Here is a 24,660-nt window from a genome sequence, read left to right on the forward strand (position 1 = left end):
CTGACCGTCACGATATTCACACATCCAAAGCACTATGGTTGTGTATGCTGTTTATATTTGACATCACTGGGTGAGAAGACTTGTACTGCAATTTACCCCCTGCTGCAGGGTGAAACAGTATTGCTACCGTAATGAAACGCTGACGGTGTTTATTTCTTTGTGTCGGCAGGTCGCGATGAGCTGAAGCGGCGAGCCCCGCGATGGACGCGGCAGCGAGCCCGCGCGCCCGCCGCCTGCAGCTGCTGCTACTGCTGCTGGTGTCCGCCGCCCCCGCGGGCGGCCCGTCACCCGCCCCCGCCTCCAGCCCCTCTGCCGGCCTCGACGCGCCGCGCCCCTCGCCGCCCCCGCCGCCTCCGCCCGGCGCCTTCCGCTTCACCAGGCCCGCCTACAATGCCAGCATCCCCGAGAACTCGCCGCCCAAGACGTACGCCACGCCCGAGGAGCGCATGGGCGTCGTCACGGCGCCCGACGACCCTCGCGAGGCGGACGCCGTCATCCGGTTCAAGATCGTCGCCGGCGACCGCGACAAGTTCTTCAAAGCGGAGGAGAAGCTGGTCGGCGACTTCTGCTTCCTGCTGCTGCGCACGCGCACCGACAAGCTGGACGTGCTCAACCGCGAGCGCAAGGACCGCTACGTGCTGGACGTGCGCGCCACCAAGTCCTGGCGGGGCAACTCGAGCGCTACGCCCCTCATCGCCGACACGCGCGTCGCCGTCACCGTACTCGACACCAACGACCTCAACCCGCTCTTCTACCCCACCGAGTACGAGGTGACCGTCCCGGAAGACACGCCCTTGCACCGCAGCATCGCCCAAGTCTCCGCCGAGGACGCAGATCTCGGCAGGAACGGCGAAATCTACTACAGCTTCCTGGACGCCACGGACCAGTTCTCGGTGCACCCGATGACAGGCGTGGTGTCGCTGACGCGGCCACTGAGGTACACGGCCAAATCCGTGCACGAGCTTACGGTGAAAGCGCAGGATCGCAGTTCAATCCTCAAGCACGGTCCCCAGGCGAAGGCCAGCACGGCTACCCTCAAGGTCAGAGTCCAGCAGGTGAACCTGTTCGCTCCCGAAATCTACGTGCGGCACCTGCCCGACATCGCGGAACATTCCAACGCCGACATATACGCCATAGTGCGCGTCACAGACCGTGACAAGGGGATGCACGGCGAGATCAAGAGCCTCGATATCGTCGACGGCGATCCGGACGGCCACTTTCGCATAAAACCTGCTGGGAAGCCTGGAGAATACAATATCGTCGTAGTTCACCTCCTCGACCGCGAGACTGCGCCTCAGGGCTACAACCTCACGCTGAAGGCGACTGACATGGGCATTCCGCCGAAGGAGACTTACAAATCCGTGCCTGTCCACCTGACCGACCTCAACGACAATGCTCCGGTGTTCGATCGCGAGATCTACGAAGTCGAAGTGCCGGAAACGGCACCCGTCAACACGCCAGTCATCCGCCTGAAGGTTACCGATGCCGACGAAGGAAAAAACGCACAAGTTTTTTTAGAGATAGTAGGAGGGAATGAAGGCGGAGAGTTTCGCATCAACCCCGACACTGGCATGCTCTACACGGCGGTACAATTGGATGCGGAGGAAAAGGCTATGTACACGCTGACGGTGTCGGCGATAGACCAAGGGAATGCGGGCACCAGAAAACAGTCTTCTGCCAAAGTGAAAGTGACGGTGGCGGACACCAACGACAACGATCCACTGTTCGAAACGCCGGAAGCGACAGTGTGGGTGGACGAGAACGAGCCGGCGGGAACTACCGTCACCAAAGTGTCTGCCAAGGATCGCGACTCCGGCGAAAACGCCTACATTTCCTATAGCATCGCCAACCTGAAACCAGTGCCTTTCGAGATAGATCATTTCTCGGGAGTCGTGAAGACGACTATGGTGCTGGATTACGAATCTATGAGGAGGGAGTACATTCTCAGGATACGTGCTTCCGACTGGGGTCTTCCGTACCGCCGACAGACAGAAATGCAGTTGAAGATTAACGTGAGGGATATCAATGACAACAGACCGCAGTTCGAGAAGGTTGACTGCTCGGGCCACGTGCCGCGCTACGTTCCGATCGGCACGGAGATCATCACGCTCTCGGCTATAGATTTTGACGCCGGAAGTATAATCAGCTACCGTCTGGTCGGCGGCAATGCGGACAGCTGCTTCGGTTTGGACGCGACCTCGGGAGTGCTGAGCGTCACCTGCGACCTGACAGATGTCAAAGTGTCCGAGCGGGAGGTGAACATCACCGCGACGGACGGCACCCACTTCTCGGATATCGTCCACGTGCTGATCAACCTGGTCAACGCCAAGAGGAGTCTGGGTTCGCCGGGCAGGATCCTCACCGACGAGACCGGAGCGTTCGAGTGCCGCGACACTGGTGTGACTCACCGCCTGACGGAGATCCTGGCCGCGGGCGAGCGCAACAACGCGCCCTACAACCTGCACCGGGAGGACTTCGCCATGATGCCCAGCCGCTACGGCGAGAACGTGCACGCGCCCGAGTTCTTGGACTTCCCGACGGGGATCAAGGTGAACGAGTCGGTGGCGCTGGGCACGACGCTGGTGAAGCTCCGCGCCAGGGACCGCGACCTCGGCTACAACGGCAAGCTGGTGTACGGCATCTCGGACGGCGACTACGACTCCGTGTTCCTCATCGACCCCGAGACGGGCGAGCTGAAGGTGGTGGGCCACCTGGATCGCGAGCGCGAGGCCGAGTACCTGCTGAACATCAGCGTGTACGACCTGGGCCGGCCGCAGAAGGCGGCGTCGCGCTTCCTGCCCGTCACCGTGCTCGACGTCAACGACAACGCGCCCAGGTTCGAGAAGGCGGTGGCCAGCTTCCGAGTGACGGAGAACGCGCTCAACGGCACGGCCATCTTCCGCGTGAACGCGACCGACGCGGACCAGGGGGAGAACGCGCGCGTCTCGTACTCGCTCGTCACCGACACGGACGACTTCGCGGTGGACGCGCGCACCGGCGTGCTGACGGTGGCGGCAGCGCTCGACCGCGAGCGGCAGGACGTGTACGAGCTGAAGGTGCGCGCCACGGACGGCGGAGGCGGGGGCGGGGGCGGCAGCGGCGACGTGCCGCCCCTGTCCTCGGACGCCATCGTGCGCATCCTCATCGACGATGTCAACGACAACGCGCCCGCCTTCGCGCTGCCCTCGTACACGGTGAAGGCGCGCGAGGACCTGCCCGTCGGAAGTGTCGTCGCCGTCGTCGGCGCCAGCGATCCGGACGTCGGCGCCGGAGGGCAGGTATGTCTGTGCTCTCAGAAGCCACAGGAATGCTTCTTCTCATCTCTTTTCTTTGTTGTTGTCGGTACTTAGCTTCGCCGCCAGCACATGGTCTCAAAGGTTGAGCCTATATACAAACCGAAGCCTCGTCAGACGAGGACAAAGGAGCGGTTAGACTATCGCGAGCTTCAGTGGAATCACTCTGTGTGGTGCTCGGAATCTACCCAATAGACTTTACGATGAGATATAGAGCTGCTGTGTACTGGCTTAAGGTGCAAAGGCACGACCAGGTTCGAAAGATCACTGGAGTACCAATTGAACGCCAACTAAAAAATTTGCAGGATGCATACCTGGCAAGGTGAGTGGGGCACAAGCGATAGGGTGTTATCACAGCTGTACTTCCACCAATACCTCATCTCCTACCCTCCAAACTTTACAAAAACTTTCATGTGAAACTTGCAGGATAAACACTTCTTGAAGAAAGGATCTGGTAAAACATGACTTAGGCACAGCCTGGGAGAACCGAAGAGGTCTAGCATGAATAGGAGAAACACGTATAGGACACACATATAAATGCCGTTGCAAAACAAGGCATTTTTCTTGTCTCTACTGTAAAACACAATTGAAGTTAGCAACTGAGGAAAATAGCTGCAAATATTAACAATACTTGCAATGCTAAACTTTGTTGTTTTACGAATAGCATTATCCTGGGGTTTATTTCGATTAATGTGTGTTGTGGACGAACCAGGTTGCTAACGTTAACGAATTTTTCTTTCTATATATACTTACAGAAGACTATCTGCACATACTGCGGTTGTTTCACAAATTTTTTTGTGTCTTATTTGGATCAGGTTCGTTATCTACGTGTTAGACTTCCATCAATCAAAAACATTGTCAGAACCGCGACACATTATTTTTATTATCTATATGATAAAACATAATTTAACAACTAAAAGATAATTTAACGGGATACAAATGTATCGCTTGGGAATTATCGTTTGAGGATCTGTAATGCCTTTTTCCCCTCTGAACGCTAGAGGGAAATTAAGCACAAGTCTTTTCGTCGAGTAGAAAAAGAACGTGCGTATATGAGCCTGCTGGCGATGCAACGTAATACAGATAAGGCTGGCAACGAAACTTGGCGATACACTCAAAAATTAAAGGAGGTCCCCTAAAATAACTAAAGCACAAATTACTGTTCTAATAAGGGAAGCATGAAAGAGACAGCTGGAAACAGTGGAAGACTGAAAAAGCAAAAAATAAACTCGTGTCAGAAACAAGAGACCTCAAACAGTAAGGAATTGCAGAGATAACGAGGAAGGGGACTCTGAATAGCATTCGCAGGGGGTGGGTGGTGGGGGAGGGGAGGACTGCGCACACCAAAGAGGTCGATACCACCTGTCATTCAACAGCAGCTGAATTGTTTCTGCTATTCTGATTGTCCCTTCCTGACGTCTTGCTGGATACTGCGAAAACGAATGGAAACAAGATGTAGAAGGCATCACTTTATTTATTTCTAACTAAAAAATACAGTGCGCTGGTATCTGGGTTGTGGGATTCTGAACCAACTGCAAGAGTGAAGTTGATGTGAGGTTCAAATTACAAATCACGGCCGTATGCCTTATCTATCTTTTGAGTAAGAAGTTTCCGACGTGTGGGAAAGTCGTGATAAAGGAGAAACGTATGTGAAATGGAATAAGGTAACAGCGCGCTCGTCCCTGAAATTTGGACTTTCCTGCTATCCTGTTAGCCTTTGTCAAAGCCATATTTACTGTTACTGCCAGCTGTACGGGCTGCTTGTAAGTTTCTTGTCAATGAAATGTGAATTAGAGTGTTTGATAGAACCAAGTCGAAATGGCGACCAGGAGTCATCAGTTACGAAATCATTAGAGAAAACACGAGAATCGATCGAAACAAGTAATCTCGCCTCCCTGCGAGGGCCCCACGGATACGGATGTCGCTAGCTCATTTGGACAAGTGATCATAATGTTGTATATTTGATACCATGCAATAAAGGCCTCCTCTAGACTTCTCCATTCAGTATAGTCTTCAACTATACACATCTATATCTACATCTACACTCCACAAGGCAATTACAGTGTATGGTGGAGGGTACTTTGTGTACTGTCGCTTCCCTGTTTTCTTCTTCCAGTCGCGAATGGTTCGTGGGAAGAGCGACTGCTGGTAAGCCTCTGTGTGAACTCTTTGATCTCTTCAATTTCGCGCTTATGGTCTTTTCGCGAGAAACACCTAGGATGATGTAATATATTGGATGACTCTTCTAGGATGGTATATTCGCGGAACTTTTGACAGTAAATCACACACTCATGGAGAGCGCCATCCTTCCATCATCTGTCACTGGAGTCTGCTTAGCATCTCCGTGACGCTTTCGCTCATACTAAATGAACCTGTAACTAAAAATGCTGCTCTTCTTTGGGTCTTCACTTTTTTTTATCAGTCCTGCGTGAACGGATCCCAGATTGAAGAGCAATTTTCAAGTGTTAGTCGAAAGAGGATTCTGAAGCCTACCTGTTTTGTGGGTCTAACACTTTCCCTGAGGATTCTTCCATTGAATCTGTCTGGCATTTGCCTTAACTGCAATTAGTTTTTGTGCCCGTTCCACTTCAAATCGCGCCGTACGCATAGTCCTAGCTGTTTTATGGAAATAACTTCTTCCAGTGATTGTTGAAATAGTTCAGATGGCTCTGAGCACTATGGGACTTAACATCTGAGGTCATCAGTCCCCTAGACTGAGAACTGTTTCAACCTAACAAACCTAAGGACATCACACACATCCATGCCCGAGGCAGGATTCGAACCTACGAACGTAGCAGCAGCGCGGTTCCGGACGGAACCGCCTACAACCGCTCGGCCACCAGTGATTGTTCTGCAATCGTTTATTGATACAATAATGGGTCTTTATGCCGTTACATTTGTTTCTATTTGTTTCTGTTAATCCCTCCACTAAGCGTCGGCCCTCTGCAGCTCCTCTGGCATTTCGCTACAGTTTTCTGGCTTCTCCTTTTCTGCAATAGCAACATCCGTGAAAAGCCTTATGTAACTTCCGATGATATTTACTAGCTCATTTATATACAGGTTGTCACGGGAGGAGTGGTCACTATTCAGGATATAACAGGAGGTATCATTCGAAGCAGTAATGTCTAGTAAACATAGGCTCTAAAATGCATACGTTAAGAGCTCACTTCCTTATCTTCGATACTGTGGAACAAACCTCTTCTACTGCAAGCTCTCTTCTTTCCATTTTTGGGAAGGTGGTGTTATGGAAAAACAAAAAAAAGTTAATTAAACATGAACACTGACTTGTGTACCTTAAGGGTTGTGAGCACTTGATCAGTAGCGAAGAGTCCGTGTTTGCTAGAAATTTGCATCGAATGGATGTTCCTGCCATATCGCTGAATATTGACCATTACAAACCGTACGTTGTGAGACGTAATGGTCCAATAACGCTCCATTGGAGCACGCCCGATGTTATTTTTACGTCTCGAGGTAGAGCCCGTTGATAATGCCATGCTGCTCGGGATTAGCCGAGCGGTCTCAGGCGCTGCAGTCATGGACTGTGCGGCTGGTTCGAGTCCTCCCTTGGGCATGGGTGTGTATGTTTGTCCTTAAGATAATTTAGGTTAAGTAGTGTGTAAGCTTAGGCACTGATGACCTTAGCAGTTAAGTCCCATAAGATTTCACAAACATTTGAACATTTTTTTATAATTCCATGCTTTTTCTGTTTTCTGGAAAATCTTCAAACCAGTCTCTGATATTCCGTATGCTCGCAATTTGTTCATTAGGTGGAAGTGCAGAACTGTATCCACACTGGTCCTACATTGTTTCCTAATTTAATCAACCCACTTCCATCAGACGGTCACTCGATCTTTTCTTAACTCATCAGTCAGACAAAAACTTTGCACTCGAACCAGAGGAAAAGTGCACCAGTAACGATGAATAAATACGCAGGTGAATCAACACATCAATCTAGTTAAGGCTCCGAATGGTATTCGGAAAGGTACCGTAGTGCTGGACGAGCTGGACAAATATAAGAGGCGATCAAGAAGTTTCCGTTAGAAGGCCCTTACAGTTCGGAATCGACATGCTGATCTGGTAAAATCCGCCAATCAGTCAATCGTCCCCGACGCATCAGGTTGAAGATACCTGTTTGATAAAACACCGTGTCCTACTACATACAGAAGTCCGTAACTGCATACTGCACATCCTCGTCCGACAGGAATCGTCGACCTTCAAGGCCTTTTTTAGGGGACCGGAGGCATGATAATCACATGGGAAGAGATCAGGACTACAGAGCGGGTGTCCGAGTGTCTCCCACTTTTCCGTAATGGATGAGGCTGGCCTCCCAGATCGACCAGCACGATACAAACAACTACTGTTCCATTTAAAAAATTGTATCTTTTTGCTGTAACTCTTTGGATAATAACACAATAAACTATGTTCATAGCTCAGCAGACAGTGTAACGTTTGTTATGGTGACCTACCGCAATAAATATTTCCGTCGCCAATTACTTCGTAACTTACGAACGGAAACACATGTAGTGAAACACCCTGTATATGCGAGCAACGGGAGGAGCCAGTGGAACATGATGATAGCGTGTTACTTGACCTTTTTTCGGTAGCTTCTCGACGTGTAGTAGCAGTTTATGGATCGATGCTGGAATTCTTACACCATCTGATGGTGTAAGAATTCTTCACATGCTGGGTGTCATACCATGGATTTTATTTCGAGATATTTTGACTCTAATCCGCATTTGATTTTAATCGACATCCCGTTGTTAGTTAATTGTTTTTATGACATGTCCGAAACAACAGACACCACTCATTCTTATAATTTAAAATATTAAAAACAAGAAAAGCTTCAACAAACTTAAAACTTAAACGGTTCATTCATAATTACAATAAAAATAAACAGCAGCTAATCTGTTGCTTGTAGCTACATAAAATGCCTTCATCTGTAAAATGTAAATTTTCACGGCCGGGAATGACACAATTAACAAAATGCTCCGGGCTATTATGCCGTGGTCTAATAGATTTGACCTTGAAATCCAGAGTTTCGTCCCCGTCTGCAGAGGACATTTTCAGGGGGGATCGTAGCTTCTTTGAATGTCCGATTCACACCCTGGCTCGCTACTCACTACAGCAAAATTCCACTTCCGCGTGCTTCCGTTCATGGCGTGACGTCACAGGTTTTGAATGCGCGACCGCAACTAGCCGTTGTCGACTACCGTCGTCCGCTGTTGCTGTGACCCCACTGTGAAAGACTGGTACACATCTACTTCAGCAACGGAATCCACATATCATTCAATTTCACGCCATCCTCCTTCGTATTGAAATTCCGGGTGTGTTTTACAATCTCTATCGCCTCTCTGTATAACCTTTCGTGGTAACTGCTTGTGGCTGCTAGTATTTGATTCCTATCCAATTGAATGTGGGGGTCTCCTGGCTGCAAATGACCAAATGTGGGCCGACTGGATTCGTGCATCAAGTAAATCAAACGGCATAGTGATACAGCTGGAGGACATACAAGTGTTAAATTAGCTTTGATGTGGTATCGCTATTCACTATGTTTCCGTTCAGTGAAGTGTTGCAACAGTTGAATCGGATTTTTCATCCCGATGTTAGAGAACTGTTTAAATATTGCCTCTCAGCCACATATTTCAAACAGAGCGACGAGTTCTATCTACAGACGGATGATGCCACTATGTGGAGCCCATTAAGTCCAGTTATAGCGAACTTTTTTATGGAAAAATTCGAGGAGCAGGTGTTGAAAACTTCGAACAAGAAACTAAATATTGGTTCCGGTACGTGGATGATACGTTTGTTTTGTGGCGGCGGGCAGGCAGGAACTGGGTCGTTGTCACAAACATCTCAAGGGGATCAGTCCGAAGATTCAGTTTACCATGGAGGTGGAGGCAGGCAAAAGATTGCATTTTCTTGATATGCTAGTTTTAAAGGAAGAAGGTGATAGCATTGGCCACACGGTTCACCGAAAACCCACGCACAGACCATTACCTACGCCGGGATTCGAATCACGACCCACAACAAAAACGACGCATAGTGGAACGACTGGCGGATAGAGCAAGGAAAATCTGCGAACCAGAGTCTTTTGACACAGAATTAAACATCTCTGCAATGCAATGTTCAAGAATTGATATTCGTTTGCTGAGTGAAAGCCCACCACGTAGAAATCATAGCGATGCTCAATCGCCGGTGAAATATTAAGTTTTCCATCCTTTCATTAATTACGTTACTGACCGCATAGGAAAAATCTTGAAAAAGCGGAACACTGCGGTAGTTTGCAAACTCACCCGAAAGATACAAGTTCACCTAAAATCGGCCAAGGATGCTCGCCAACCGCTCGAAAAAGCAGGAACTTACAGGATTCTGTGTAGTTGTGGGGAGGTACTACGAAAAGAACGATCAAAAAAGACGACTAGATAAGCACAAGGGCAATTCCAGAAGAGGGGGTATTGAGATATCAGCTGTTGCAGATTATGCTTTGCAGTCAGGAGGCCACCACATTCATTTCGATAGGATTCAAGTACTGGCAGCCACAAACGGATATCACCAAATGTTATACAGAGAAACCATAGAGATTGTAAAACACCCACGGAATTTCAATAGGAAGGACGAGGGCGTGAAACTGAGTGACATGTGGATTCCTCAGCCAGGATGCGAATTAGACATTCAAAGAAGCTACGATCTCCCTTGAAAATGTCCTCCGCAGATGGGGACGAAACATTGGGTTTTAAGGTGGAATCCATTCGACCACGCCATAAACGGCCGTAACATTTTGTTAACTATGCCGTTATCTGCTGGTAACCCTTGAAAAAGAACCAATTAACACGAAAAATAGAGTTATTCAGCTTAGATTCCTACCTTGTAGCACTGAACATTCGCAATGTTGAAATAGTAGTAGTAGTAGTAGTTGTTGTTGTTGTGGTCTTCAGTACTGAGACTGGTTTGATGCAGCTCTCCATGCTACTCTATCCTGTGCAAGCTTCTTCATCTCCCAGTACCTACTGCAATCTACATCCTTCTGAATCTGCTTAGTGTATTCATCTCTTGGTCTCCCTCTACGATTTTTACCCTCCACGCTACCCTCCAATACTAAATTGGTGATCCCCTGATGCCTCAGAACATGTCCTACCAACCGATCCCTTCTTCTAGTCAAGTTGTGCACAAACTCCTCCTCTCCCCAATCCTATTCAATACCTCCTCATTAGTTGTATGATTTACCCATCTAATCTTCAGCATTCTTCTATAGCACCACATTTCGAACGCTTCTATTCTCTTCTTGTCCAAACTATTATCGTCCATGTTTCACTTCCAAACATGGCTACACTCCATACAAATACTTTCAGAAACGACTTCCTGACACCTAAATCTATCCTCGACGTTAACAAATTTATCTTCTTCAGAAACGATTTCCTTGCCATTGCCAGTCTACATTTTATATTCTCTCTACTTCGACCATCATCAGTTATTTTACTCCCTAAATAGCACAACTCCTTTACTACTTTAAGTGTCTCATTTCCTAATCTAATTCCCTCAGCATCACCAGATTTAATTCGACTACATTCCATTATCCTCGTTTTGATTTGTTGATGTTCATCTTATATCCTCCCTTCAAGACACTGTCCATTCCGTTCAACTGCTCTTCCAAGTCCTTTGCTGTCTCTGACAGAATTACAATGTCATCGGCGAACCTTAAAGTTTTTATTTCTTCTCCATGGATTTTAATACCTACTCCGAACTTTTCTTTTGTTTCCTTTACTGCTTGCTCAATATACAGATTGAATAACATCGGGGAGACGCTACAACCTTGTCTCACTCCCTTCCCAACCACTGCTTTCCTTTCATGTCCCTCGACATCTGTACATATTGTAAATAGCCTTTCGCTCCCTGTATTTTACCCCTGCCACCTTCAGAGTTATAGAAATAGTAATGGTGGAGATTTTATAATAGTGAGCTACTTATCACTCGTCAATAAAAGCAGCGACCGATGACTAGGATAAGTTTCCTTTTCTTTGCCTATATAATTTAATATTTTAATTGTATTTATTTTGAAACTGAAGGGGTCAAAATTGTTCCGTCTTTGTTAAATTTCTACCTTTGTTACAGGAAACAATAGGAATAAAAAACCGTAACGGTAATTTCAGAAACTGGTTACTTCGAGCGGTATTGATAGTCGGGTTAAACTGGCGTTGGAAAACCGGTTGTTTCAGCGATAACCACCATCCATACCCGTTCCTGAGAAAAAGTGGTCTTAGCAGGTGGACAGACAGAGTCAGACAGACGGACAACAAAGCCATACTCTAAAAGATGTTGCGCTTGTTCCGACTGAAGTACCGGTACGGAATCCTAAGAACAGCTTTGCATAACCGGCGTATCTGATATCCAGTAATATAGACTGATTTATTAAGTTACGAATAGGAATTTATAAATTTCTTACAGGCATAGTTGGTGTGTAACGCTTGGAAAAGAGGGCATGTAAGAAAAAATAGATTACGTTAGGAGTGATTATACAGGATTTTTCCGTGAGAGCATGTCAAGATATAACAGGATGTAGAGAATGCTCCACTGAACAATTTGAGGTAAGGAACCTAGAACCGGAGAAGCCAGCTTAAGGACTTATGGAAGTAAACTTGTCTACCGCTTTGTTTAGCATTACTGTTTTCAATCTTATTCAAAACTAACATGCATACAAGTTTACATGTACTGTGCTGTTGATTTACATGTACATTCTTTATTTCCTGCAAGGAAACAAGGAGGACGAGCCTGATCACTAGGAAATCACGATGCAGGTTTTGTTTACTTTACTTGTCCATAAAGGGAGGTCGTATTCCATGGCCTGCGATGTCACCTAAACCTGGGGAGGTGTAAAGTCACTTGTGTATAAGACCTCAGAGGATACGGAGAACACAGTCTCTGGCATGTTGTACACATAACGTAGTCAAATATTTTATCTTGTGACTCCTGTTACAATTTTATATTGACAATAGCTTCTACCTGTGAGCATTTCCTAACGAGAATTCATTCTGAAGTACGATAAATGTAATCTGGCTGTTATCTGAAGCCATGGCTTGGGATAATTCTTGTTTTGCCAGTTTTATATGTGACGAGCGCCTCTAGGCTCCAGCTAATCTAATGTGCCATCATGTGATGTAACAAGGCCCACTCCTTCCGAAGAAGATATTTTTAGAAATATCGAAATCTAGGACAAGGGCTAATAAACCTTAGTTTTGCAACTGGTTGGCTGATTTTTTCAACCTCTTCAGATTTACACACTTGCTGTTTCGCAGCCATGTTTAAGATTTTGATTTTATTCTCATTACCTCCTTAAGCTGGCTTCTCCGACCCCATGTTCACTCACTCACTCACTGGTCATACCGGACTCGAGAGTACATTACCGCAGCAACGTATTTTCGCCATCTCTCCCTGTCTTGGGCTGTTTCCTTCCATTCACCTTCAATACCTAAGCTCCTCAAATCAGCCTTCACATCGTCCTCCCATCTACGCCTAGGTCTCTTCACAGAACGTTTTCCCTCTAAGTGCCCTACCAGTACTCTGCGCGCTGCCCTGCCCTCATCCTTTCGAGCTACGTGACCCGCCCATTGCAGCCTACATGATTTAATAATACTGATTATGTCAGGGCTTGAATAGAGTTCGTGAACCTCTTCGTTATGCGGTTTTCGTCACTCTCCGCTAATGTCACCCCTTTTTGCCCCGAAAATTTTCCTCAAAATTTTGTTTTGAAATATTCGAAACGGCTTCTCATTTTGCACAGTGAGAGACCAAGTCTCATACCCATACAGCATAACTGGTAGAATAATAGTTTTCTAATCTTTAAATTCCTAGACAATATCCGTGATGAAAGTAATCTATTCAGTGAGAAGTAGCACGCATTTTCCGCCCGTAATCTCTTCTTCAGTTCGGATTCAATCTCATTTCTCGAAGTGATCTCCACGCCTAGATACTTAAATGTGTTCACTTTTTCAATCTGCATGTGTCCAACTCTTAACATTTCCTGATCTACTGCTGTTGCATTCTAGTAGTAACCAGGTATTTAGTTTTGTCTTCACTTATCCTTAGACCTACATCTTCACTAGCCTTGATTAACGCATTCGCATTTGCTGTTACAGATTCTTTCCTATCGCTAATGGTGGTTAGATCATCTGCATACCCTAATATCTTAATATTTCCATTTAACTCCACACCTTCTGAATGATCTGCTGCCATTCGTACAATATATTCTAGGACTAAATTAAAAAGTAGCGGATATAGGGCATCTCCTGCTTAAGTCCGTTCTTTATTACAAATTCTTCTGATTCCAATTTCCCCACGCGTACTCTACCTTTCGTGTTTTTCAAACTCGCTTCTATAAGTCTAACATACTTCTTCGGTATTCCAAGTTCCAAGAATTCTATAGAGTTTTGATTGCAATACTGAATCATATTCTTTTGTAAAATCTATGAAGAGATTATGAACTGGTTTATTGTATTCCCATTTCTTTTCCAAAATTTAACGCAGTGTTAATATTTGGTATATATTTAATCTGTTCCTCCGAAAGCCATCTTGGTAATCCCCCACAATTTCATCTGCATTTGGTGTAAGCCTGCTTAGCAGAATATTAGAGAAAATTTTGGAACATACTGGTAATAGCGATATCCCTTTATAATTACTACAATCCATTTTGTCGTCCTTCTTAAAAATTGCGATCAGAATCGACTCTTGCCACTCTTCAGGTATCATCTCTGAGTTACATACTTTAGTTATCACTTTGTGAACTACTTCCACCAATTTCTGTCCCCCATTTTTAACTAATTCTGCAGTTATGCAATCTGATCCTGGTGCTTTATGGTTTTTCCATTCGTTGATTGCATCTCTTAGCCGGTCGGAGTGACCGAGCGGTTCTAGGCGCTACAGCCTGGGACCGCGCGACCGCTACAGTCGCAAGTTCGAATCCTGTCTCGGGCATGGATGTGTGTGATGTCCTTAGGTTAGTTAGGTTTAAGTAGTTCTAAGTTCTAGGCGACTGATGACCTCAGAAGTTAAGTCCCATAGTGCTCAGAGCCATTTGAACCATTCTGATTGCATCTCTTACTTCCTTTAACGTTGGCTCAGGTATCTGGGTTTCTGCTCTATGTATTTCGTACGCCTGCTCATTTCCTGCTTCCTGGTGTACATTTAATAGATGCTCAAAATACGGCCTCCACTTACTTAATATAGCACTGGGGTCTGTCAGTATTCCCCCGGCATCCCCTCGAACTGCATTTGTTCTAGCCTTGAACCCCTTCCTATACCCATTTATGTCTAGGTAAAGTTCCCTAATGTTTTTTGTTTTACTGTTTGTTTCCATTTTCTTAATTTGATTGTTCAAATAATCCCTCTTCTTTGCCCGTAGCCTGCGACCAACTTCTTTTCTCATTCCAGAATGATGGTTCAAATGGCTCTGAGCACTATGGGACTCAACTGCTGAGGTCATTAGTCCCTTAGAACTTAGAACTAGTTAAACCTAACTAACCTAAGGACATCACAAACATCCATGCCCGAGGCAGGATTCGAACCTGCGACCGTAGCGGTCTTGCGGTTCCAGACTGCAGCGCCTTTAACCGCACGGCCACTTCGGCCGGCTTCCAGAATGAGATTTTCACTCTGCAGCGGAGTGTGCGCTGATATGAAACTTCCTGACAGATTAAAACTGTGTGCCGGACCGAGACTCGAACTCGGGACCTTTGCCTTTCGCGGGCAAGTGCTCTACCAACTGAGCTACCCAAGCACGCTTCACGCCCCGTCCTCACAGCTTTACTTCTGCCAGTACCTCGTCTCCTATCTTCCAAACTTTACAGAAGCTCTCCTGCGAACCTTGCAGAACTAGCACTCCTGAAAGAAAGGATATTGCGGAGACATGGCTTAGCCACATCCTAGGGGATGTTTCCCATCAAACTTCCTGGCAGATTAAAACTGTGTGCCGGATCGGGACTCGAGATCGGGAACTTTGCCTTTCGCGGGTAAGTGCTCTACCAACTGAGCTACCCAAGCACGACTCACGCCCCGTCCTCACAGCTTTACTTCTGCCATTACCTCGTCTCCTACCTTCCTAGAGTGGTAGAGCACTTGCCCGCGAAAGGCAAAGGTCCCTAGTTCGAGTCTCGATCCGGCACAAAGTTTTAATCTGCCAGGAAGTTTCTTTTCTCATGTTCAAGAACTCCTCTCGTTTTTGTCTCCCATTCTATCCCAATCTAATCGCACTTTCCTCCTTTCCTTTTATCCTTTCCTCTACCCAGGTTCGTCCGCGGCTCGTGGTCGTGCGGTAGCGTTCTCGCTTCCCGCGCCCGGGTTCCCGGGTTCTATTCCCGGCGGGGTTAGGGATTGTCTCTGCCTCGTGATGACTGGGTGTTGTGTGATGTCCTTAGGTTAGTTAGGTTTATGTCCTTAGGTTAGTTAGGTTTAAGTAGTTCTAAGTTCTAAGGGACTGATGGCCATAGCTGTTAAGTCCCATAGTGCTCAGAGCCATTTGAACCATTTCTACCCAGGTTCGCAGTCTCAAATTGTTGTGTGGAGTATCTGTAAGTCCTGTTAAATTTTTGCACGGTCTTATGGAAACACCCTGCATTGCAAGTGGTGCTACACTATCTTGCCACATCTGACACTGTCCTCGCGCCCGTGCGGGAGCTAACGGATGACGTGCGGCGGCGGCTGTGCAGGTGCAGTACTCGCTGGTGGGCGGCGCGGGCGACGGCGACGAGGCGTTCAGCGTGGACCGGCTGTCCGGCGCGGTGCGCACGGCGGCGCCGCTCGACTTCGAGGAGCGGCAGGTGCACACGCTGGTGGTGCGCGCGCGCGACCGCGGCGCGCCGCCGCTCTCCTCCTCCACCACGGTCGTCGTCGAGGTGGTCGACGTCAACGAGAACGTGCACGCGCCGCAGTTCGGCGAGTTCGTGTGGGCCGCAGCCGTGCTGGAGAACCAGCCGGCCGGCACGCTGGTGACCACGGTGCGCGCCACGGACGCGGACCCGCGCGGCGACGACTCCAGGGTCTCCTACTCCATCCGCGGCGGAGACGGCGTCGGGCTCTTCACCGTCGACGACGAAGGTAGGCCGCTACCTGCTAACAGCCGCTGTCGATTCACACATCAGCCTGATGTGAGGGTATTATACAGGGTGAAAAGTATTTAAACCGACATCAAAACAAATTTCCCTAATGTCTTTTTTTCCTGTAAGGATTACTTAAATCGGTGGAGGCCGTATTACGCTCTTCAGTTGTAGGCAACTGCTGTTCGCCAGTGTAGTAGTGCATTGTCTCTGTTTACTAATGCAGCGATACACCTGCAGTGAGTACACTGATATGGTTGGTGCGTACTACGTAGCTCACCACACCGGACGAGCTGCACAGCGGGTTTTTCAACAACAGTATCCTAACCGCCGTATCCCGCATCATACGACCTTTGCTGCTTTGTACCAAAGTCTGCGTGAGACCGGGTCAGCGACGCCGTCACACGGTAAGAACGCTGCAATTTGAGGAAGCTGTCTTGCAGCATGTGGACCGGGATCCTTCAATCAGCACTCGTGCAAATTGCACGTAAAGCCCGTCTCACACGGAGCAAGATTCGCTGTAAGTTTCCTTGCTGGCTCGCGCGGCGGCTACCTTGCGGGCTCCGTTGTCTGCTAGCGGGCTACCTTGCTGGGAACCTGGTAAGATTTCCAGGATAGGTCCGGTGCTATTTTTCTTGCAAGGTTCCCTGCGTGCTACCTGCGTTGGCCAATCATGAGGCGTTTCGTTTGTGACGTCAGACACGGAAAGCTTGGGCGGGAAGCCTTTGTTGATAGTCGCTTTTCTGTTGTTGTGAGGTGCTGCAGGAAGGTCTTATAATTATTAAATAATGGCACTGCAGTGGTCCAAGGAAGCGATTGAAGCATTGATATGTACTTATAGGGAAGAACAGTGTCTGTACGTCGTGAAAAGCGCAAACTATTATTATAAACATTTGCGTGCAGAGGCACTCGAAAGAATTGCAAATATCAATACATCCATTCGTATAAAATTTGCAAAGGATGTACGATCTTCTATCCTATAAATTAAAGTCTTATATAACAGTCATTATTGGTATATTTATAAAATCAAACAGTAATGAAATGGTGATACTTTTCAAACAAAAGTAGGTGTTATGCGAATTAACCTCAACTCCTTATGAAGCATGGAGAGCACACCTTTTCCAGCGTTTCTCCTCTTAATCCAGTTTTTGTCCATGCTTTCTTTCTTCTTCTCTCATTAGCATGCATTTCTGCATCGTTTAGCACCAAAACAGCTAATAACGCCAGTTTGCTCTGAACATCTATATCTGAAGCAGCCATCTTCGTTCGATACAACATGCAGCCGATCACAACACAACTAGCTGCCCACCTTGCACCGTGGGAGAGCTTCGGCATAGAATATAGCCGGCTCCTTTCTCTGCAAGCCGGCAGGCACGCACGCCATCTCGCAAACTTGCGGCGAACCTTGCTCCGTGTGAGACGGGCTTAACATGGGAACGAATCAGACGAATGTAAGAACAGTCCTTCGAGAGCAGTTGTTACTTCCATTTCACTTAAAGCGTGTCCACAACCTGGAACCAATTGATTATCCACCCAGAGCACCGCTTTCGCAGTGGTTCCTGGAACAATGTGAAATGTATCCTACATTTCCCTCCTCTGTGTTGTTTATCGGTGAAGCAACGTTCGGGCATGATGGAGTCATCAACATGCACAATTCGCATGTTTGGAGTGAGGATAACCCACATGCCACAGTTACTAGCGCTCATCAAATGCGATTCTTCGTTAATGTGTGGGTCGGTGTTGTTGGGGACTGTGTAATTGGGCCGTATCTGCTACCTAGGCCATTAAATGGCAGGCGTTATTGCAATTTTCTCACCAGAGCATTGCCAGAATTGCTGGAAGACATCCCGCTCCCTACAAGACATGGCATGTGGATCCAACTTGACGGGGTGCCGGCACATTTCAGTCGTCGTGTGCGTCGATTCCCCGACCGACGGTTCCCAGAATAGTGGACTGGCAGAGGTGGTTCTGTACCACGGTCTGCTCGATCCCCAGATATGTCCCCTCTGGACTTTTTTGTGTGGGGAGAGATGCGCGACCTTGTTTGCGCAACTCCTGTTGCATCAGAAGAGGATCTGGTTGTTCGGGTAGTAGCAGCAGCAGGAACAATTCAGGATACTCCTGGGGTTTCTGCCCGTGTCAGACAGAATATGATCCGACGGTGTAACCTTTGTTTACGTGTCAATGGAGGCATTTTTGGAAATCTACTGTAGTTGAAATTGGGTTGCATTAATATGTTGTCTCTTGGTCATAAAAAAATGGAGAAGTGTTTGTTGGTTTAATTAATTTTCAGCCAGAGAAATCTTCCTCTACCGGTTTAAATACTCCTCATAGGAAAGAATGACATTAGGGAAAAATATTTGTTTTGATGTTCCCTACAACCTTCCAGAGTTTGTCGGTTTAAATATTTTTCACCCTGTATACCGAGGTGACTAAAATCACGGGATAGCGATATGCACATATATAGATCTACATCTACGTCTACATGGATACTCTGCAAATCACGTTTAAGTGCCTGGTAGAGGGTTCGTCGAACGACCTTCACAATTCTCTATTATTCCAATGTCGTATAGCGCGCGGAAAGGATGAACACCTATATCTTTCCGTACGAGCTCTGATTTCCCTTATTTTATCGTGGTGATGGTTCCGCCCTATGTAGGTCGGTGTCAACAAAATATTTTCCCATTCGGAGGAGAAAGTTGGTGATTGGAATTTCGTGAGAAGATTCCGTCGCAACGAAAAACGCTTTTCTTTTAATGATTTCCAGCCCAAATCATGTATCATTTCTGTGACACTCTCTCTCATATTTCGCGATAATACAAAACGTGCTGCCTTTCTTTGAACTTTTTCGATGTACCCTGTCAGTCCTATCTGGTAAGGATCCCACACTGCGCAGCAGTATTCTAAAAGAGTGCGGACAAGTGTAGTGTGGGCAGTCTCCTTAGTGGGTTTGTTACATTTTCTAAGTGTTCTGCCAGTAATAACGTAGTCTTTGGTTAGCCTTCCCCACAACATCATCTATGTGTTCCTTCCAAATTCAGTTGTTCGCAATTGTAATACTTAGGTATTTAGTTGAATTTACGGCTTTTTGATTAGACTGATTTACCATGATGATAATGATGATGATGATGAGGTCCCGTACTCATTGACAGAGCGTAGGGGACGATGCAGGACACCCGCACCGCTTTACTAGGCAAAGTCCTAGTGGAGGTGGTTTGCCACTGCCTTCCTCCGACCGTAATGGGGATCAATGATGATGACGACACAACACCCAGTCATCTGACCCCGCCGGGAATCGATCCCGTGCTCGGGAAGGGAGAACGCTACCGCGAGTCCACGAGCTGCAGATACCATTCAGATATCTTTTCTAAATCGTTTTGCAGTTTGCTTTGATCTTTTGATGACTTTATTAGTCGATAAACGACAGCGTCATCTGCAAATAATCGAAGACTTCTGCTCAGATTGTCTCCCAGATCGTTTATATAGATAAGAAACAGGAAAGGGCCTATAACACTACCTTGGGGAACGCCGGAGATCAATTCTGTTTTACACGATGACTTTCCGTCAACTACTACGAACTGTGACATGTCTGACAGGAAATCACAAATCCGGTGACTTAACTGAAACGATATTCCATAAGCACGCAATTTCACTACGAGTTGTTTGTGTGGTACAGTGTCAAAAGCCTTTCGGAAATCCAGAAATACGGAATCGATCTGAAATCCCTTGTCAATAGCACTCAACACTTCATGTGAGTGAAGAGCTAGTTGTGTTTCACAGGAACGATGTTTTCTAAACCCATGTTGACTGCGTGTCAATAGATGGTTTTCTTCGAGGTAATTCATAATGTTCGAACATAATATATGTTCCAAAATACTGCTGCATATCGACGTTAACGATATGGTCCTGTAATTTAGTGGATTACTACTACTACCTTTCTTGAATATTGGTGTGACCTGTGCAACTATCCAGTCTTTGGGTACGGATCTTTCGTCGAGCGAACGGTTGTATGTGATTGTTAAGTATGGAACTAATGCATCAGCATACTCCGAAAGGAACGTAATTGTATACAGACTGGCCCAGAAGATTTGCTTTTATTAAGTAATTTAAGATGGTGGTAGTATCACGTACACAAGGTGTACAAGGGCAGTGCATTGGTGGAGTTTCTGTTTGTACTAGATGGTTGATGTGAAAATATTTCCGACGTGACGAAGGTCGCACGACGGTAATTAACTTTGAATGTGCAATGCTAGTTGGAACATTCTATTTCGGAAATCGTTAGCGCAGTCAATATTCCGAGATCCGCAGTCTCAATAGTGTGCCGAGAATACAAAATTTCGGGCATTACGTCACACCATGGACAATGGAGTGGCCGACGGCCTTCACTTAACGACCGAGAGCAGCGGCGTTCGCTTAAGCTGTCGGCACACGGACCGTGCTGTCGAGCGTGCCAAGTTCAATGTGCTGCTGAACGCTCAAGAACGATGCGACTTGTGCATACGGTACGTGGGCCCCAACGTGGTATACGCGATCGCAACACACTCCAGCGGCAGTTAGGGATGTTTCTAGTTTGTAAATCACACTGTTTACTCAACTGGCGCGCGTAAAATTCCCACGGTAGCTATATTAAAACGTACCTTTCCTCCATCGTCCACGAAAAGGAAAGCACCATGTCCAATCAGTAAGGACACAGGCCTATAAAAGTTCCATTACAAACAGTGCGGTACAAATTTGGAATACTTCTCCGCATAAAATAAACATTATTTCATCATTCCCACATTTTAGTAAAACCCCAAGGTCAGTCTTACTCGAGATCACTGTACCTACCCGGTAGCAGAATCTTTGCAACATGTGAATTACGAAGTGTAATAGGAAAAGGAGAAAATATCTTTATGCAAGTAGCGCAAGCTGTCCTGTAGATTAAGCCAATCGAACAAAGTCACCCCTCAAAAAAGGTGAACTTATATTCACATAACATCAAATATCATAGTATATCCATATATTAAACTAATAATAAAGTATCAGAGCCTAATAAAAACGCGAATGTTAGGAAAAAAATTTGGATGGGTCAGGACGCGAACCACCGCCCCAACAAACAACTCAGTACAAAAGAGTGACGCTATTCAGTACGCTAAACACGAAAAGCACTCTCTTGGTATCTAATCATATTATCTTATCCTTCCTGGAAACCTTAATCGTAGCTTTGTTACTAATTGAAATTTAATTATAACGAATTGTACCAAGAACAATGCGTTTTGGGTGGATGGTCAAGGTGTCGCTGCCTTCAGATAGTCTACTCTCATAAAACGCAATTTACAATAATTCTTTTGCCACGAATATGATGTTTCTCAATATTTTATTGGAACGAATCACACAGTTAGCAACGGGTTTTCCAGTGAATCTCAGTTTGTTGGTGCTCAGAAACGGCATACATACATATAGGCTTGAAATGAATGCCATTGTGGCGCCTCACAACTCTGTACTGAAGGGAGACGGCGTGCGTGTGACGTAGGTGGTGTTGTGCCATCTCATTGGTCAACGCTCAGACGCACACTCAGAATATCTGACATGCCAGATATTGCTCTGCACGTTCGGGAAGATTCCCGAACGTGCTATTCCACGCTATGACATCAGAAACTCGGCACGCTCAACGCTCAGATGCACGGTCCGTGTGCCGACGGCTTTAGAGTTGTCAGTGCTAACAGACAAGCAACATTCATCTACAGCTAATCTACATCTACATGGTTACTCTGCAATTCACACTTAGGTGCCTGGCAGAGGGTTCATCGAAACATTTTCATACTACTTCTCTATCATTCCACTCTCGAATGGCGCGTGGGACAAAGGAATACCTAATTGTTTCCGTTGGAGCTCTGATTTCTCTTATTTTATTATGATGATCATTTCTCTCTACGTAGGTGGGTGTCAACAAAATATTTTCGCATTCGGAAGAGAAAGTTGGCGACTGAAATTTCGTAAATAGATCTCGCCGCAAAGAAAAGCGCCTTTGTTTCAGTGACTGCCATCCCAACTCACGTATCACATCAGTGACACTCACCCCTATTGCGCGATAACACGAAACGAGCACCCCTTCTTTGCACTTTTTCGACGTCCTCCGTCAATCCTACCTGGTAAGGATCCCACACCGCGCAGCAATATTCCCCCAGAGGACGGACAAGTGTAATGTAGGCTGTCTCTTTAGTGGGTTTGTCGCATCTTCCAAGAGTTCTGCCAACAAAGCGCAGTCTTTGTTTCGCCTTCCCTATAATACTATTTATGTGGTCTTTCCAATTTAAGTTGCTCGTAATTGTAATTCCTAGGTATTTAGTCGAATTGACATCCTTAGATTTGTGCGGTTTATCGTATACCCAAAATTTATCGGATTTCTTTTAGTATCGATGTGGATGACCTCGCTCTTTTCTTTGTTTAGTGCTAATTGCCACTTTTCGCACCATACAGAGAGTCTCTATAGATCATTTTGTAATTGTAAATGATCGTCTGATAATTGAAATGTCGTGTGGCTGAGGCCTCCCGTCGGGTAAACCGTTCGCCGGATGCAAATCTTTCGATTTGCCGCCACTTCGGCGATTTGCACGTCGATGAGGATGAAATGATGATGATCAGCACAACACAACACCCAGTCCCTGAGCGGAGAAAATCTTCGACCCGGGCCTTAAGGATTGACATTCTGTCGTGCTGACCACTCACCTACCGGGGGCGGACAACCGTCTGATGATTTTACTAGACGATAAATTACAGTGTCATCTGCAAACAATATAAAGGGAATGCTAAGATTATCACCTAGATCATTTATGTAAATCCGGAACAGCAGAGAGCCTATGACACTACCTTGCGGAACGCCAGGTATCACTTCTGTTCTACTCGATGATTTACCGTCTATCACTACGAACTGTGACCTCTCTGAAAGGAAACCTGGAATCCAGTCACACAACTGAGACGATACTCCATATGCACGCAATTTGATTAACAGTCGCTTGTGAGGCACGGTATCAAAAGTCTTCTGGAGATCTAGGAATATGGAATCGATCTGAGATCCCTTGTCGACAGCACTCATTACTTCATGGGAATAAATAGCTACCTGTGTTGCACAAGAAAGACATTTTCTGAATCCGTATTGGTTATGTATCAATAAGTCATTTTCTTGAAAGTGATTCATAATATTCGAGTGCAGTACATGCTCCAAACTCCTACTGCAAATTGAGGTCAGTGATATGGCTCTGCAATTCAATGGGTTGCACTGTGTGAAATAACCGCAGAAAACAATGTGGGATGTACAACGAACATATCTGTCAGGACAGTGTGGCTAAATTTGGCGTTAATGAGCTATGGCAACAGATTACCGACCCAAGTTTTGGCTCCACAACAGAGTGGTTTGTGTTTGTATGGAATGGACTGTGTCCTCTGGTCCAACTGAACCAATCATTGATTGGATATGGTTCTATTCGACTACTTGGAGACCGTTTGCGCTCATTCACCGAATTCTTGGTACTAAACATGTCACCGGATCACAACTGTTCGCCATTGGTTTGAAGAATATTCTGGACAGCTCGAGTGATTGATTTGACCATCCACATTGCCCGTCATGAATCCCATAGAACATTTATGGGACAGAGTCGAGAGGTCAGTTCGTGCACAGAATCCTTCACCACAGCACTTTCGCAATAGGCCATATTACTATGCTAAAAATATGGTTCGGATTGTTGTTATTCCGAATGATCATAACAGTCAAATCGCATTTACGGCCAGTATTCTCACAAAAGATCTCTGATTTATATGTAATTAAAGCTTAAAAATCATTAAAGATCGAGATTTGATCAAGTCATCGAAAACGCTCTGTTATTGGCTGGAGTTCTTGTGACGTTACTGACTATAAATAAGACGAAGCTATAGGTGTGTTGCAGGAGTGGTAACCGAAGTCACTAGGTTTTTACGTACTTTTTCTTCAAATAGTTTGCCCCCTCAGTGATGGAAAACGCTTTGCAACTTTGAAGTAATAATAGACAGGAATTTTGTGAACGCTGATAGTGGAAACCTTAAGAAAATTGATGCTTTTATGCTGCACTCATTTAGAGCAGAGATTTCTGCAAGGGCGGACATCGTTTTCCTAGCTCGCTGCAACGTCATTAAACCCGCTCAAAACTAAGGATTGTGGAACTCTTGCAAATGGCTCCGTATCTTATATCTTGATTGTCTACTACCAGTCATGAAATACAACCCAAACCATAATAAAATTATTCATGGCAAATCTTAGTGGTGATTTCCGC

General features: G+C 46.2%; 1 protein-coding gene across 1 annotated transcript in view; it reads left to right on the forward strand.

Annotated features, from left to right (window-relative positions):
- Positions 1-440: 440 nt before the first annotated feature.
- Positions 441-24,660, forward strand: part of LOC124622512 (fat-like cadherin-related tumor suppressor homolog) — an 883,388-nt gene continuing 859,168 nt past the window's right edge. The window contains exons 1-2 of the mRNA XM_047148232.1: positions 441-3,278; positions 15,989-16,376. Of these exons, the coding sequence (XP_047004188.1) occupies positions 447-3,278; positions 15,989-16,376 (3,220 nt within the window). The 5' untranslated portion in view covers positions 441-446. The remainder of the gene's footprint in view (positions 3,279-15,988; positions 16,377-24,660) is intronic.

Source organism: Schistocerca americana, chromosome 7 (assembly GCF_021461395.2).
Source record: "Schistocerca americana isolate TAMUIC-IGC-003095 chromosome 7, iqSchAmer2.1, whole genome shotgun sequence".
NCBI classification, from domain to species: domain Eukaryota; kingdom Metazoa; phylum Arthropoda; class Insecta; order Orthoptera; family Acrididae; genus Schistocerca; species Schistocerca americana.